Here is a 17760-nt window from a genome sequence, read left to right on the forward strand (position 1 = left end):
CCTCGGCACGGCCGTCCCCCTTCCCCGTAGCCCCTGGCTACCTTGCGGGGCAGAGCAAGCCCGTCTCCGGCTCTTAACGGGCACTGGCAGGCGGGCCCCCTGCAGGGATTCCAGCTTGTCAGAGTCGATCAGGCAGGCGGGGAGCTCGCGGCCAGCGCCTGTAATTCATCAACCCCAGCTTGTCCTGTCTGATGGGCTTCTCGCTCATCGGAGCAGAGCGGTTTCCCCCGGACGGAGGCCCGGCTGACAACTGAGGTGGCGGAAAGAGCATCGCCGCCATCAGGGACGGCGGCTCATTAGTCCACGAGGCCTCCGCGCCTGGCTCTGCAGGCACAAGAGGGCCGGGAAGTTGGCTTCCCGCGGAGGTCTGGGAGCCAAAGCCCAGCGGCCCAAGGCACCCGCGAGAAGCCACCAGCCACGCGCCGCTCTGCCTGCAGACGGCTTGAGGGCCTCGGGCCCCCCACTGCCAGGCCACAGGGAGGGAGAGGAGGAGGCCGGAGCATGGCCAGAGCGAGAGCTGCAGGGCGCTCTGGGCCGCGAAAGGCCCTCTGGGACGCTGGCTGGCTCAAGGAGCCACAAGCGGGGAAGGAAGGATCCGCGGCCCTGTTGAGCCAAGAAGGGCAGAAGGCCGGGCTCCCTGGCTTTGAAGCAGGCGTGGACCACCGGCCCTGGCGGCAACTTGGCTGCTTGCCTTCTGGCCAGGAAGGCGCACGTCCCGAGGGCGGAGTTCCAGGCAAGGCAAACGTCTTCCGCTCCCAGCCTTGGAAGGCACTGGCAATGAGCGGGGAGAACCAGAGCTGTCGCGAAAGTCCTCAGGGGCAAGGTGTGGAGGCCCCAGGGTACTGGGGGTCTCTTCCAGCCACGCAGAAACTTTCCCAATCCCCTTCTGCACTCCTGCAGGGCAGGCAAGCTGTTGCCAAACATTCCCCAAGAAAGCTCGTAAATCCCGAGCCGGTTCTGAACCGAGCTGGAGGGAAGTGAGGCCTCCACTGATTTGGGTCGGGGGGAGGCTTCAAATGGCCCCCGCCTGGCCCTAGGACACCATCCGTGATGGCCCACAGAGCGAAAGGCAACACAGCCTGGCCACATTTTGCATTGTGAGAAGGACTGGAAAAGGTTTGCCTCATCCATCACTCCTCATGATGGATGAGCACCTCCCGGCTCCTAATTACTTGTTGTTGGTTTTTCCTGAGCTCTCTCAGAACAAGCTTGGGTCTTTGAGCTTTCTTCTGGGAGCCTTTGCAAAGAGAATATCCTCCTCCACTTCCCAAGGGAAATCAGTAGCCGGTGAGATGTTTCATTATCCTTAAGGCCAACATGCTCAGAAGCAGCGTTTTCCCGGTACAGTGCATGGGATTGGTCCTTTCCTCTGCCTCCCAGTCCAAACTGTCAAACCAGGAGGCATGGGAAATGACAGCTCCCATGGCCCCAGCAGGAAATGGCACCACTGAGCAGGCCCAGGAACATCTAGGCCTTCAGGACAGGGCCCCTCCTCTTACCAGAGCTTGCTTTTTGGTCCCATCATCCACAAGGGCACGCTTTCCAACAAAGCCGGGGGAACAACGCAAAGGAAAAGGTAAACTCCGTTCAAGCTGGGACTGAACCTCGAAGGGTGCTTGAGCTCAGCCTGCATTGGGGGTAGGTTTCTGAACCGAGGGCATTTGGTTTCCAAGGTCCACCAGTTCGAAACTGGCCCTGAGCACTAGCCCTGCCTCTTCTTCCAATGACCCTGGGAAGCAAGTCCTCAGATTGCAAATGTGAAAGAAGAAACCTGCTCCTTGACGGTTGTCCTCTCACCAGTCCCCTCCCTCTATCATGCCAGGCAGGGGGTTGATCAACAAACACGCTGCCTTCTGCCACCATCTCTCAGCCAAGAACTCTGGCCCCAGTTCCCACAGAGCTGCAACACACAGCGGCCTCCTTCCTGCAGTCCCCACGCTGGTGCCGCAAGGCCAGCCGCCCGGCCCAGCCAAGACTCCGCCGTGCCTCGGCTCGCTCCGTATCAGCCCGCCTGCAGAAGCGGCAGGTCACCCACGGGACTGCAACGGAATCATCCCCTCCCTTCCCCGCGAATCAGCAAGGCCCTTTGGCAGCGCTGCCGATGAAGTCTCGGGCACGGCTCCCAACCCAGCCGCCATCGGAAGCCAACGCATCACTCAACAGCTCCTTGCCTCTGCCAGGACGCTGCCAGCTTGGCAGGTGGTCAGGCGTCACACCGATGCTGAGCCCAGCTCCGGGCCAGCAGCTGCAGAGCCGTCAACGGGGGCAGGATATTCCCGGCACCACGGAAAGGGCATCCAAGGACTGCCATGGCTGCCAAGCCAAGGAGGCAACCTCTGGGCTGCTCTTGGGGTCAGCAGAAGCTCAAGGGGCACTCCCACGATGGGCCACTAAAGAACTGAAAGGGGAGGCCAATGTCCCATGGCTCCCATCTCCCCAATTTTGGCTTCCCTTCACCCCGCAGGACTGAATAAAAAGGGCATCAAATAAACATGAAATTCATGGAAGACATTCAAGAGCAAAGGACAGCCTTTCAAGACGAGAAGGTCTCAGCATGGGAAAGGAGCCCGGATATCGCCCAGGAGCCCGCAGCAAAAACAGGCCGCTGCCCGCCAGCGGCCTCCAGCCAAGTTTCCTCCGCCGCTCCAAAGCCGACGCAACCTCTTCCATCCTAACAGGCCCGGCAGGCGCCCCTCCCTTTGTTTCTCCTGCCCTGCCCCGAATGTCGAAAGCGAGACCAAGAGCGGAGCCGAAGGATGGGCCGGCCCCCGTGACCTTGGGCACTGCTGCGAGGCACGGAAAGGAGGTGGCATCCCTGGCACAGGCCCCTCACTGGGCTCTGGGAACGTCTTTGCCAAGGAAGGAGGGGCTGGCAGGGGTCCTAGGAAGGGGAAGAGCAGCAAAGCACCCGAAGCTTGGCAGGCATCTCCTGCAGTGCATTCTGGAACCAAGGAGATAAACGATCCCGCGCCATCCACGTCCAGACAGGGAGGGAGTCGTCCGGAAGCCGTTGGCAAACTCGCTGAGAGACTGTTGCGATGGAAGGTCGGCATTCAACTCCTGCCCTAACCTGGAACGCAAGAAGACGCCTTCTACTGAGGCAGACCCTGGGTCCATCTAGCTCAGTCTTGTCTACACTGACTGGCAGCAGCTTCTCCAAGGTTGCAGGCAGGAGTCTCTCTCTCAGCCCTGTCTCGGAGATGCCAGCGAGTTAATCTGGGATCTTCTGCATGCAAGCAAGCACGCAAGGAGATGCTGTCCCACTGAACGACAGGGTACCACCATCAGGGAGGCTCGGCTGTCGTGCATGCGGGACAGGGCCTTCTCTGTTGCTGCCCCCAGACTCTGGGATGCTCTCCCGGTGGCCAGTCGCCCCTCGGTCTCCATCACAGCTTTTAAGAAAGCATGTGAAAGCATGACTTTTGCCCAGGCTTTTGTATGATTGTCTCTACTGTGGCTTCTTTGTATTCTGTATGGATATCATATGCTTGCATTTTAAATATTTTTTAGTCAGATCTATGTTTTTATATTTTAAGCTTAATATTTTAATTGTGTGATTTTTCTAGACTTGTTTTAATTTTTGTGTGAACCGCCTTGGGATGGTTTTAATGAAAAGGCAGTATACAAATTTAACAATAAATAAAAATAAATAAAATTAATTAATGACAGCCCCATTCCCTAAGAGGAGTATCTTACAGCGCTCAAATGTAGTCACCCATCCAAATGCAAACCAAGGCAGACCCCACTTAGCAAAGGGGGGCCCTTCATGTTCGCCACCGCGATATTTTATTTTATTATTTATTTGCCCGATTTCTAGACTGCCCTTACAAAACAGCTCAGGGCGGTCTGGGAAGTCAATACCAGCTTCCTTCTCCTGAGGGTAGCGCGGTTTCTTAAGCTGCCCGCTCTTGTTCTCCCACAGCTCCTCTGCCTTGATCTAAATCCCCTTTCTTCCAAATCCCCGTGGCTATGGATGGATTTGACACTCAGCCTCCTCTAAGGCCGTTGGGTGTGGAAGTCAATTTGGGGGAGTCCCACAAAACGTCCCGTGATGGGATCACAATATCCTGGTTCATCTCTCTTGGGAACCAGCCTCTGAGGTCTTGGCGTCAGGAGCCAAGATCCGACGCCCATGAAGGGAGACTCAGAAACTCCCCAGAAGACCTCTCCATGGTCATGGAGGAAGAGGAGGCGGTTGCGTTCCTATCTTGGAAGCAGCAGCTCACGTGGGGGTCTGCATGGGCCCGTCCGTCACCTGCTCAGGGTCCCCGCTGAAAAGGGCTGCCCTCCAAAGGGTTGCCCTACAAAAACCGCCGCCGCTCCAAAAGAATCCGTCACTACAAGATGGCCTCATCGCTTGGCTGGCCCTGACTCACATTCTAGAAAGTTCAGAGACCCCGCCGGCAGCACGGACTGAGCGAAGGGGAAAGGGGACGTTTTCGCATCAGGAATGCCGCAGCCATCCCTTGTAAAAAGGTAAGGAATGGCTCCCTGTCACAGACTTCTACTTGAATTCCCACACCATATTTGCTGCCTGTCAGATGCTTGCCCAAGTAGAGACGGTGTACAATACATTACCACCCACGCCGGGGAAGAGAGATTACCTCTCATTCCAGCGTCCTACGTGGCCAGAGAGAAACGGCCATTTGAGTCACAGAGGGCCGTGCCAAGAAAACTCCTGTTGCTTCGAATCCAAATGAGCCAGGACAAGCGGAACTTCGGGGGGAAACAAAAAAAGTCCAAAGCCAGGAAAATAACTTGGGCCCACCCCACAACCCTGTTCTGAATTCAGGCCTCGGCATGGTCACGATGGAGCCAGAAATGACCAGCGGGGCAAATTCTTATTTTGATGGATTTTGGCAACATCACTGATGGAGGAAGAGAAAGGGGCACCTCAGGAAGTCACAGATATAAGTCACAGATATTTAGATGACGTGGTGTGTCTATACCTACAAAGATTAGAATCGTTCGGACCATGGTTTTCCCCATGACACTCTATGGATGCGAAAGCTGGACTTTGAAGAAGCAAGAGAGGAAAACCATTGATGCTCTTGAACTTGGGTGCTGGAGAAGACTTTTGAGGAGACCAGGGACAGCCAGGAAACCAAACCAATGGATCACGAAACAAATCAATCCAGAGTGTTCACTGGAGGCACAAATGCCCAGGCTCAGACTATCATACTTGGCACACATGACGCAAAGACCCAGCTCCCTCGAGAAGTCCATAATGCTGGGGAAAGTTGAAGGAAAGAGAAGAAGAGGATGACCAGCAGCCAGGTGGATGGACTCGATGACGACAGCAATGAATGCACCACTGAGAGAGCTTAAAAGACAAGTGGAAGACAGATCATCCTGGAGAGAATCTTTCTATGGGATCGCTAAGAGTCGATGCCGACTTGACGGCACCTAATCAATCAACCAACCAATCAATCAGACACAGAAGCCACCACACATATCTTTACACAGAGAACAAGAAGATGAACTCCAAATTTCCCAGAATCCACGAGGCGCAGGGAGAGGACACCTCATCCAGATGACCCAGGATTGAAATGTCTTCCTGATTTTCTTCTGCTTTGATTGGCTCCCTACTCAGTCTTACAGAGGAACTGGCCTTATACCAAGACAGACCCTTGGTCCATGTGGCTCAGCATTGTCTACACAGACTGGCTCGACAAGGTTACAGGCAGGAGAGCATCTGTATGCTTGAATGCAGAAGCTCCCAGGTTCACTCCCTGGCAGCATCTCCAGGTAGGGCTGGGAAAGACTCCTGCATGAAACCTTGGAGAGCTGCTGCCAGTCAGTGTGGACAATACTGGGCTCGATGGACCAAGGGTCTGACTCAGTAGAAGGCAGCTTCCTGTGCTCTGATGTGAGGGAGTGAACCTGGGACCTTCTGCATGCAAAGCAGATGCTCTTCCACTGAGCCCCATCCCCATCCCCAAGTCTCCCGAGAAGCCATTCCCGGCTCGGTCAATGCAAGTCACTGACAGCAACCTGTAACTGACCATAATGAACTGACTGTAATTACGGTCTATCGGCCGTAATTAACCGGCTGACTGACTGCCACTGGCAATCCAACTCCAGACAGAGTGGGGCTGAGAACTCCAGATGCTAACGGCACAGACCATGGAGGAGGACTGTTGCTTTCATGCCATTTGTGGGTTTCACTGCAACATCTGCATGGACTTTGCAGGCTGCTGGACAAGAGAGATACCGAAACCAAAAACCACCCCTACATTGCGGGGACAGGGCTGAGAAAGCAAGAGAAGCAGCTAGCCCACCAGGGAGGTCCTCTCATTTCCCCACGGACTGAGATGCTGGAAGGTGTTCATCCCAGCCACAGCACCGAACAGACAGCATGAACAACATCGCCTCCCACGGAGAAATGGCAGCTGCCTTCCCGCATGCGAAAGGTGAGAGAGCTGTTAGATGGGCCTAGATGAGAACAACCAATAGACTCTCCTCCTCCTCCTGGGAATAAGGAGGCCTTCCTGCAAGTATCGGAATTGAAACGAAACTGTGATAATGGAATCTTGCTTGCCAGGCGACAAAGGATTCCACCCACCGACGCCCAAACCGAAAAAGAGAGTCTCGTATCGCTCTCCTGGCCGCACCGGGAAACAAAGTCGAGGCGGAGGGGAATCGTGGCAGACGTGCACTCGCACCTGAGCTGGCCTCTCTGCCACAAGTTAAGGCTGCCAACACCGGCCTCGTCACAGGAAGGGGTCATGCCAAGGTGGGGGAGCCAGAGGAGTGAAGGTCACAAGCAGGGACATGTCACCGGAGGAGGAGGAAGGCAGAATCTGCACGTTCCTGGCTGCTCCGATCCCAGGAAGAGACGCACAAAAACACCCCCGAGATATTTCACTCCGCTTGAAATTCTTCACACTGTCTTTGAACTTCCGAGCGATACTTTTGCCTCAGGATGACCCTCCAAATTGGCTTTGGATTCTGTTTCTAGTGCAGGAACTACAGCAGGGGAAGCAGCCACCTTCTCCTCACCGCAAAGAAGCATCACTAATACTACTGAAATGCTTCCCGTTTCCCTCAGTTTCCCTCAAGATGCGTCACCTGAGTACAGTTTTCCAAATTCACCCAAACAGCCACCATATCACCCCAATGCCGTGATGGGTGTGGGCGTGTCTCCGTTTCTACTTACTCTCTGTGATCCGTTCCTTCAACCCTCCCCTCCTCCCAAGAAACCAACCACACCCTCACCACGCTCACTCCTCCCATGGGCAGCAGTGGGGCCAGTGAGATCTCTTTCTCTCTCCGCAGCCCTTTCCCTGCCTCTGTTGGGGCTAACCTAGCATTCAGCTGTGCCAGCCGCCCTAGGAAATGCACTTTCCCAGGGCTCCCAAGCCTCCCAGAAGGTCCTGGGCTCGATTCAGAGTGGGAAAGGCCTTCCAAAGGGGGGGGGACTTCATATCCTGAACTCTCCCCCTTCAAACGTCAGTCCCTCCTCGAAAGCCCTTTAAAAAACCCGCGGTGCAGATGTGCCAAACTGGTTGGGAGGTGGGGCGTCAATCCAGGGGAAATGGGGTGGCGTAAGTGGGAAGAAGCAAATCTTTAAAACGATGGCCCCCGTAGGACCCTAGGCAGAGCCTCGCGGATCTGCTTCCACCCTGCCGCTCGGGAGGCCAGCCACACAAAAAACACACCCTCCTGGCAACACAGCGCCGAGTCCCCTTTGTTGTTTTATTGCTACCCAGCACCACGTCAAGGGAAGCATCTCAGGGACCAGCCACAATGGCTCCATTTATTCCCCTCCCTTCATCTCTGGCTTCTCCTGATAAGACCAGCTGAGAACAAGCAAATGTTTCAAGCCGGGAGGAGAGGTGATGGTGAAAGAGAGTGCCGGCCCTTCCAATGAGCGGACAGTGCTGGAAGGAGGAGGTCTCCATGGCAACCCTCCGTCCCCGCCGCCACGGCTGGGCTTTGGGGCTTCTCTCGGCGGAAGCCATCCTGGTCACCGCGCCTCAGAAAGGACACTGGAGTGGGGAGAGGCGCAGAAGAGGGCCATCGGAATGGTGGGGGCACCTCCCCGATGAGGGAAGGCTGCAGTTTGAGGGGGTCTTTCTTGAGGGGGGAAGGAGGACAGTGTAGGAATGAGAAGGGGGTCCATCCAATTATGCATGGTGTGGGGACGGGGCGGGGGGAGAGAAATTTTCTCCCTCTCTCCGAAGACTAGAAGTTGGGGGCCGACCCACAAAGCCGATGGGCCAGAGGCTCAGGAACGAGGAGGTCTTTGTGCAAAGCAGAATGGATTGGCAGAATTCTCTGCTCCCAGGTGGAATGATAGGGACTAAAAGTGGGGCGGAGGCATTCCCGGAAGTGTCTCAGCCCCACATCTAGATGCCCCTCAAATGAGGAGGGCACGGAGAGTTCAAGGGATGGAGCAGGGCGGGGGGGGGGCTCTTGCTGCATCAGACCCACCCACCCCCGCGGGACCAGAGAAGGCCTCCTAGCTTTCCCCCTGGACTCAGAAGCCCCACCTGAGGCTCAGCCTGCCTGGATGGAGGCTCCCTAGCCTCGGGGCCTAAGCCCTGGTGACTCCAGCGGGTGATGGACCCAGAGAGAGGAGCTGGTGAGCAGAGCGATGGGAAGGCTCAGCTGGGGCCAGACCTCCACCCTGGCACCATCTTTCCCATCCCTCGGCGGATACCCTCCACACAGCCTTGGGAGCTCTCCAGGTCCTGACCCTGCCCTGGGAGCTAGCCGTGGTCCTGTTCCTCGGTCGGTTTCTTGCCCTGAGCCGGTCGCTTTCTCGTGCTGACCCTAGACTCCAGCAAACTCCTGCTCGGAACCCAATTCTGAATCTAGTTTTTACACATGGCACTGCTTTGCCAGCGTGGTGCAGTGGTTAGAGCACTGGACTAGGACCGGGGAGACCCGAGTTCAAATCCCCCTTCAGCCATGAAACTAGCTGGGTGACTCTGGGCCAGTCACTTCTCTCTCAGCCTGACCTACTTCACAGGGTTGTTGTGAAAGAGAAACTCAAGTATGTCGTACACCGCTCTGGGCTCCTTGGAGGAAGAGCAGGATATAAATGTAATAACAACAACAACAACAACAACAACAACAACAACAACGACTTGCCTAGGGAGCAAGAGGCTGCTGGTTTGATTCCTCGCTGGTGTGTTTCCCAGACTATGGGAAACCCCCATATCGGGCAGCAGCGATCTAGGAAGGTGCTGAAAGGCATCATCTCATACTGTGCAGGAGGAGGCAACGGCAAACCCCTCCTGTATTCCACCAAAGACAACCACAGGGCTCTGTGGGGGCCAGGAGTCGACACCGACTCGACAGCACAACTGTACTTCACTTCTTTGGATCCTCCCTGTTCCAAAGCAGAATGCCACGTTATACCAGGCACTGGAGAGCAACAGCAGGGACAGGCTGTTACCCCCACGCCCTGCGGTTGGGCTTCCCAGAGGCAACAGCTCCCCTGTCCCTGTTACCTACCCAGCGACTGGTACTCGGCGACAGACTGCCTCAAAACATGGAGAGTCTGTCAGGCCCCAAGCAAAAACCACTGCAGCGGGGGATTCTGGGAGCTGTAGTCCACACCATCTGGGAAGGAATCCCTCTTGGAAAGGACACTGCACCCAACACACTCTTGGGGCCTGGAAGTGGTAGCTCTGGCTCTCAGCCTGAGACACCCCCCCACCGCCTTCAAGGACACTTTCCAGCCCCACGTCGGCAGCTTCTCTCGAGGAAGCGGGTCCTCTCCTCCTCCTCCCGCCAAGAGCAAGAATCCTACCCCGCACACCTGTTCCTTTTCCTCCCGCCGTCAAGCCCTGTCAGAACCATTTACAAACGGTATAAATATAACTCAACAGCCCCGGCGTCTCTGCACCAGTTCAGCGGAGAGCATCCTTCATTCCTAAAGTGAGGCGGAGACGGCTACCGGGACTTTGAGTGCCAGCAGGACCAAGAGGGGAGGGGGGAGGGAAAGAGAGCGGGGGGGGGACTCCGAGACGGGGGAAGCGCTGCTCTGCTCAGTGCTCAAGACTGGGGGAAACAATTCACCGGCAAGGCTCGGTGAAGGATGCACATCCTGGAAGAGTCAGGCATTAAGCTGGAGCCTCGGTCCACCTGGGAGGGCTTTGTCTGTTTCCAAGGAGGGCTCCTTAACCTCCAGAGCTGGGATTTCAGAGCTGGGAGAGACTTTGGGGGTCATCTAGTCCACCCCCACTCCTCCTCCTCTTTGGCAGTGGCCCTTCTAATATTTGGGGACTGCTGCCAGATCTCATAGGAACATAGGCAGCTGCCATCTACTGAGTCAGACCCTTGGTCCAGCTAGCTCAGTATGGTCTTCCCAGACTGGCAGCGGCTTCGCCAAGGTTGCAGGCAGGAGTCTCTCTCAGCCCTATCTCATTGGAGATGCTGCCAGGGAGGGAACTTGGGACCTATAGATGCTCTTGCCAGAGCGGCTCCGTCCTCTGAGGGGAATCTCTGACAGTGCTGCTCACACATCAAGTCTCCCGTTCATCTGCAACCAGGGTGGACCCTGCTGAGCTAAGAGGACAAGTCCTGCTTGCTACCACCAGACTAGCTCAATCCATAGCCAAAAGCGAGCCGCTCATCAGGGCTGGCCAGAGGAATCCATGGCCGACTCGCTCCGAGCTCCATGATAAAATCCAGCTTCCAGGGAGCAAGCCGAACAGGTGCCAACTGTACTGCCTGGGAAGAATGAGAGCTGCTGCTTCTTCTTTGAAAGATAAAAATAGAAAATATATTCCCCTCCCCGCCTCCCCAGCGAGCGTGATTTGTTCTCCTTCCCCGCCACCAGCCAGCCACCCCATCTTATCACTGGAGCCCGGCAAGGCTGCTCCAAAGGGGGGAGGATTATGCAAATCAGAAATCAGCTTTTCAGGAAAAGTGGGCTAATCCAATATTACTGAGCAGGGCGGTGAGTGAGTGGCAAAGGGAAAGCAGGCGAGGAGGGGGAAAGTGGGGGTGTGCAGAGGGGGCGGACAGTGGGCGCACTCACCCCAGGCGTCAAGGCACCAAATTTGCAATTCTCCAAATTTGGACCGAAGCAGGAGGAGGGCTACACGCCAAGTGGAGAGACACAGAGCGGGGCATCTGAGCTGGGCTCCGCAGGCCTGCTCAAATCCGGCCCTCCTGCAGATGTTGGCCTACAATTCCCATAATCCCTGGCTATTGGCTACTATGGCTGGGGATTATGGGAGTTGTGGTCCAAAGACAGCTGGGGGGCCCTGAGTTGAGCAGGCCTGGAGAATGTCCCATTCCCACCGATTCAAGAATGGGTGGGAAGACACACACTTGCAAGGGAGATGCAGGAGCTGTCCAGCACGATTGCTGCTGGAGCAGAGGAGCTGTCCACACCCGAGAACTTGGACTGCGGGGAGGCAGGCAGGAGAGGCAGTGCACCAGCAGAGGTCATGGAGGGCTCTTCCAGCCAACCTCACAGATCTGTTTTTCCTAGCGCATCAGAAGAGTCCCTGATCCTAGGAAGGCTTCAGTCAGGCTCCAAACTTGGGGAAAGGAGGCCCCTTGCAGACAGCAAGCGCTCTGCCTTCTGACGGGGGCTTCTGTCTGGATTCATTCCTCCTGCGGGGGCAACTGTGGGAGGGGGGGGTTCCATGGCACAAGGGATCCCAAGCATGGGACAAGGGGTATATGTCCGAGCGTGGGGTGACCTTCAAAACAGCTGACTCGGAGCCTCCACTAGGGGGAGTCAATTCCTCCTGGTCCCAGCAGCTACCAGGGTCTTGTGGGGGGGGCACTTCTTCTTTGGCCGAGAATCCACCAAGTTCATCAGCACAGCACAGCCTCCATTAATAATGTCACCGTAAAAGGGGAAAGTATGCCTGCACGCAGAAACTGAGATCAGGCTGTCTCTCTCCCCCGCACACAAAAATCCTTTCTGAGAACAGGTTCCCATTTTTACAATGGATGCCACTTAATTAAAGAAATCCCAGTTGATTCATTCATACACAGATTCAGTTAATTAGCTAATTCTAAAGAGAGGAGGGAAAGGATCGTTGCTTTGTTTCTCAATGGTGCATGTGTGTGTATTTGTGTGTGCGCGCGCGTTGGGAGCAGGAACCCTCTCAGAAGAGGCTTTCCCTCCTTTGCGCCAGAGAAGACCTCTTCTAAGGCAGGACCCGCTACCTGCTGGAGGCTCACTGAGAAATAATCCAACATTGCTTAAAAATGAAGTTGCTGCCTGATTCACTGGGAGCACATTTTTACATTGTTTAAGAGATATGTAATCAATTAATCAGACCGATTAATCTGGTAAGCGTTGCAGATCTAATTATTAACTTCATTAGCATTGCACGTCCTCGTTCGCCGGGGCTCCTCTCCCTCCTTTCCACAGGAGACTGTTTGGTGTGCAGCACACGGTCGCTGGCAAGCCTCCTCCTAATCTTTTTATAACGTGCGTGATTCTGCTGGCACGGATGGTTGCCTTTACAATCCAGCGTGCACGCTGACAATGTACAGCAAATCGAGGGAGGGGGAGGGAGCTTTATAAGCAACAAACCCAACTTTTATAGACATTTTGATATATGCTAAAGAGGTTGGCTCCAAAGTGAATGGAAAATTGGGTCTGGCGTATTGGGAGGAGTCAGGGAAGATGGCAAGAGAGGGAGAGAGAGAGAGAGAACGCGCACAGGAGAATGGCGGTTGCATTGCATAGTAAATCATCATCATCATCATCAATAATTAATCATCAAATTAAATATTAAATCATTTAAATTAATACAATATTAAATTATATTAAATAGAATTATGATTAACTATAATTGATGGTTATTAATTATTATTGAACCATTTATTCATTAATAAATTATTGTTATTATTATTCATTGCATTGCATAATGAATAATTATTATTCCTCTCTTGGTCACAACAAAGCGTGACAACCCAACGGGGCACAGAATGACACTAATGAGTGTGGCTACTTCGGACACATTATTATCATACTTGGGACACATTAAGCGAAGACCCAACTCCCTTGAGAAGTCCGTAATGCTGGGGAAAGTGGAAGGAAAGAGAAGAAGAGGACGGCCAGCAGCCAGGTGGATGGACTCCATGAAGGCATCACTGAGAGACCTGAAAGGCCAAGTGGAAGACAGATCATCCTGGAGAGAATCTTTCTAGGTAGTCGCTCAGAGTCGACACCGACTAGACGGCATTTAATCAATCAATCAATCAATGCAGATGGGGCCAGTTTGTTTCTTAAGGGCTCCCACAGAATTTAGGGGGCACGTTCTGGCTACACAAGGGGTGGCCTTCTGCTCCACTGGCACAGAAGTGAAGGCCCTGGGTTCTCCTTGTGGCCAAGATGAGCTAAGCTGCCGAGCGGGAGCCGGAGCTGGGCCAAGAGGTCAGAACACCGGAGAGCAAGCCAAGAGCCAAAACTGAGCAAGGCTATCGCTGCCCAGGCAAAGTCCAGAGCTCAACAGGAAGCCGTTAGAGCCCTTCCTGTGGAGGGGAGCCAATGGCCGGCCTGGGTGGGTGGAGTCGCTCCAGAAGACGGGAATCCTCCCCGAGGAGATGCTCCAGGCGGTGGTGCTCCTGGCGGCTCGTCACACATCACAGTGATGGGCAGTTTTAATTTGTCCCAGGCCCTTTGGGAACTTCCACGGTCACTTCCAGGACCCATTTGGGAGGGTCCGAATTGGTTTCAGGGTCCCCACTGTTGTATCTTAAAAAATAGCTCATTTTCACAGGAGCTGCAATATGAGGCTGTGCGTTGGTGGGCATCCCTTTGATGGCCCTGGGATGCAGCACTGTTCCAGGGTAGGGCCATAAAAACATGGCCCAGGCGAGAACCTCCAACTTCCTTCCTGGCCCCTCCTCCATGCTAAGCATCTCTACCCTACTCTCCGCCGCAGCCATCTTCGGCGGTTCCCAAGGAAGGCGAAAGGACTGCAGAACTAGAAGCTCCAGGGTAACGGATCTCATCATGTTATTTTATGGCCTTCCCAGGTTCAGAGAAGGTCAGTTAATTTCGGCAGGTGGGGAAGGGCTCACTAAAAGAGCCAGCAGCAGAAGGGACCCCGGTGGCCCGTTTCGGAGGCCTGAGGAAGGCAGGGAGAAGCTGTCTTTCCAAGAAGATAATGACGACCCTGGCAAAAAAGTGCCAGAGAGGGTAATTGGGATGATCAAAGCCTCTCGCTGGGCGCGTGGGGGAAGTGCTTTACAAGGAGTAGAGAGGATAATTAGGTTTGTATTCATTTAAAAAAGAGAGAGAGCAGATTAAGATGCGGACACAATACTGCCACAAAGAAGGCAGAAGGACAAAGGAAAGGAGGGACGCTGCGAAATATAGAGCCCCAAGGGAACCCAGGCGCCAAACCAAAGGCAAGCAGGAAGCAAGGGTGAATCGACACCCAGAGCCGAGGGACGCCTGGCTGGGGAGGGAGCCGGGGGTAATTAATGACCGCAAGGAACAGAGGCCTCCCTGGCAGCCACCACAAAGAACACAGAAAACCTGCAAAGGGCGGACACTAGATCTGGCAGTTGCTGTGTCGATATGAAGAGGCGTTGGAAGGGAGACGCAGAAAGGTGGCTATCAAGTTGGCCAAGCCTTCTGGAGACCCACAAGCAGAGCATGGATATATGACAGCTGTCCCGTTTGTCCCCCCAAAAGGCTGGAGTTCATGGTGTTCACTGCCTCTGAACATGGAGGCTCCATTTCACTGTCCATGAATTTGACTAATCCACCTCTAAAGTTGTCAAACTCAGTGGCCAGCTAAATATTTGAGAGCCAGGATAGGGTAGTGGTTGACCAGGGCCAGGGAGACCCAAGTCCAAATTCTCATTCAGTCACGAAACGTGCAGGGTGACTCTGGGCCAGCCCCTTCTCTCTCAGCCTAGCCTACTTCACAGGGTTGTTGTGAGAAGAAACATAACCATGTCCACCACTCTGGACTCCTTGGAGAAAGAGCGGGACAGAAATATAAAATGAATGAACTAAAGATCTGGTGGTACTGAATACCATAGATTAGGTCACACGCCCTATGGAGAACTTTCTTCCGTTTGTTTTGAACCCCCAGCCAAGCAGTGTTGCCGGCTGAACTCAACCCCTGCTGTCCTTGATGTTTGTTGCAACACAGAAGTTAGCACAGTTAGCTGCCTTTGGTCCATCTATCTGGCAGAGGCATGGAGTCTCCCATTCAAATGCAAACCAGTGTGGACCCTGCTTAGCAAGGGGGGAAATGCATGCCTGCTACTAACAAGACCAGAAATGCAGAGGGCCTGGGTTGGTCTGCCCAAAGGAGCTGGTGGGCGACACCTGTAGGAGACGGATCCTGCGCTGAACTTTGTCGTGGGAAGAAGAGAACGAGGTTGCTCCTTCTGAGCTGGCGATGCAGCCCGGGGTGACTTTGGGTGTGCGGGCGTCAGCAGCCGCTGCCCGAGCCACCCACCCAGCCTGCAAACATCCCTGTGAAGACACACCCCTGCGGCCTTTGCAACCCCTTGACGGCAGAGACAAGACGGCAGCTTCCCACATTCGCCGCCCTTCACTTCCCATCACAGCCGCCTCACTCCCTGGCAGGGTCAGCTCAGGCCACAGGAGAATCGCTCTGTGCGAGCTCAGGGAACCTTAAATGTCGGTGTGCATTAAAAAGCCCGCGTCGAGGGATTTCTCTCCCCCTGACTCTTGCCACCCACATCATATTATTGCTTGTCTTCAATCCCCTTGGGTGCCTGACATTGAAATCTGTTTGGAATGGAAACAGCGGGGGGGGGGGGCGCGGGGGACCATCTCCAACTGGCAAGCGCAAGGTGGTTTTATTACAAAGGAGCGTGATGAGAATCCGAGCCCCAGCTTTCTGCGGGAAGTGTGTGGTCAGTAGGATCTTGCTGGGGGTGGGGGTAGGTGTTTTCTTGGAAAAGAGAGCTTTGGTGAATCAACCACATCTTTAGTTCTTCAAAGAAAATTCCCCACCACTGAACTTTAAAAACGTGAAATCGTGACATGGATTAAACTTCTTCAGTTTGGATGGTTTGATGGAGGAGGAGAAGGAGGAGGAGGAGTAGTAGTCCTGTGATAGCAAGCATGACTGGTCCCCTTAGCTAAGCAGGGTCTGCCCTGGTTGCATATGAAAGGGAGACTAGAAGTGTGAGCAGAACTGTAAGATATTCCCCCACTTAGGGGATGGAGCCGCTCTAGGAAGAGCATTGAGGTTCCAAGTTCCCTCCCTGGCAGCATCTCCAAGATAACGCTGAGATTCTTGCCTGCAACCTTGGAGAAGCCGCTGCCAGTCTGGGTAGACAATCCTGAGCGAGATGGACCAAGGGTCTGACTCAGTAGATGGCAGCTTCCTGTGTTCCAAAGAAGACGCAGAACAAGAAGAACAACACAGTTTAGTTTTATAAAGGGATTAAAGGCACAGAAAACTGGAGAATCAAAGGCAGCAAGCAAACTGACGTCAGAAGGAAAGGATTCCCTCTTCCAAGCATTGTGCCCTACAAAATGAAACCAGAGGACATTTAGGCAGAGCCCTTCATTCCATGCAGTTTTCCAGCTTTGGAGCCGGTTCCAAGTACACCATAACTAGGAAGCAGTCCGACACTGGTTAGGGTGGTCTTTTGAAAAGCGGGCTGGAGGCGCACCAAGATATACAGCAACCATTTTCTCCCGTCTTGCTGGTGCAGGCTGGCCGTCAGCAAGCGGCGAGGGCAGCAGCAGGAGGAGAGAGATGGCAATCAGCGTTCCCAGGCAGGGTTAAACTCCTGTCGTCCCCGGAAAGACTTAATGGGTTGGGAGATAAATAGACCTCCGGCTCTCGCAGCTATCCAGGTGACCTGGAACTAAATGGCGTTTGACACAGATTGCGAGAACGTGTTGGAGTGGGTGCCGGGCTGGGCTTGCTTTCCGTGGAGGACTCTGCCTCTGTGCCGTGCACACAGATACTCAGATTTGGGGCAAGCCAGTCAACGCCTCGATGACAGGCGTTCCGTAGCAATTAGTCACACTTGGCAACCACAACCGGAAACGGCTGAGTGGCACATTCGAAGAAACGGCCTCCTTCAAAGGGAGCACTCCCGGCATTATTCCTGCACGATTCACTGTTCCGTACAAGGTCAAGCCATTGTGCTGCACACCCCGATGGATATCTCAGCCTTTGGGGAGAAGGGGGGCGAAGGTTCGGCCAGCAGTTTCCCCGGGACCCCGCTCGGCTTGCTTGCTCCTGCCACACAGACCACACACAGCAGTGCAGCAGGGTCTCCGGGCCGTGCAAGGGGACGGGCAGACACTCACCCGGTACCAGACGATCTCCCGCATCCTGCCATCCGTCTTGAAGTTACATTTCAACGTCACGGCGTCCCCAACCACCACAGGTGGGAGCGGCTCGATGCTGACCGTCAGGTAACCTGGAACACAAAAGCGGGGGGAGGACATTTTGGGGGTCAGAAGCGTCGCCCTCCTGCAGCAGACCCAGAGCCCAGAAGTAACCAGCCACGTCCCACACGCCCCACCCCCCACCCCCAGGATGCTCCATAGGATGTGGCTGATCCTCTGTGGCTTGTTCTCTGCACCTGGAAATCAAAGGCGTGCTGCCTTTGTGGGGAACAGTTAGCTTGAACTGGGGAGGGGGGAGAGGAAAGGAGACAAAACTGCCCAACCAGCTCAGCAAATGGCCCTACCATCACCCATTTCACAAGAGCATTTTCTCAGCGATTGGAGGCCACTCTCTCTCCGCCCCGCCCCCCCCGCCCCTCGGAATGACGCTATAATACAGTCCTACAGGTACTAATTTATTTATTATT

General features: G+C 54.5%; 1 protein-coding gene across 6 annotated transcripts in view; it reads right to left on the reverse strand.

Moving 5' to 3' along the window:
* The window catches only part of IGSF21 (immunoglobin superfamily member 21), a 228248-nt gene that overhangs the window by 51588 nt on the left and 158900 nt on the right, over positions 1–17760 (reverse strand). For all 6 annotated transcript variants that reach the window (XM_053280565.1, XM_053280564.1, XM_053280567.1 and 3 more), the window contains one exon: positions 17252–17364. In XM_053280565.1, coding sequence (XP_053136540.1) covers positions 17252–17364 — 113 coding nt within the window. The remainder of the gene's footprint in view (positions 1–17251; positions 17365–17760) is intronic.

The sequence above is a fragment of the Hemicordylus capensis genome, chromosome 16 (assembly GCF_027244095.1).
Source record: "Hemicordylus capensis ecotype Gifberg chromosome 16, rHemCap1.1.pri, whole genome shotgun sequence".
NCBI lineage: Eukaryota > Metazoa > Chordata > Lepidosauria > Squamata > Cordylidae > Hemicordylus > Hemicordylus capensis.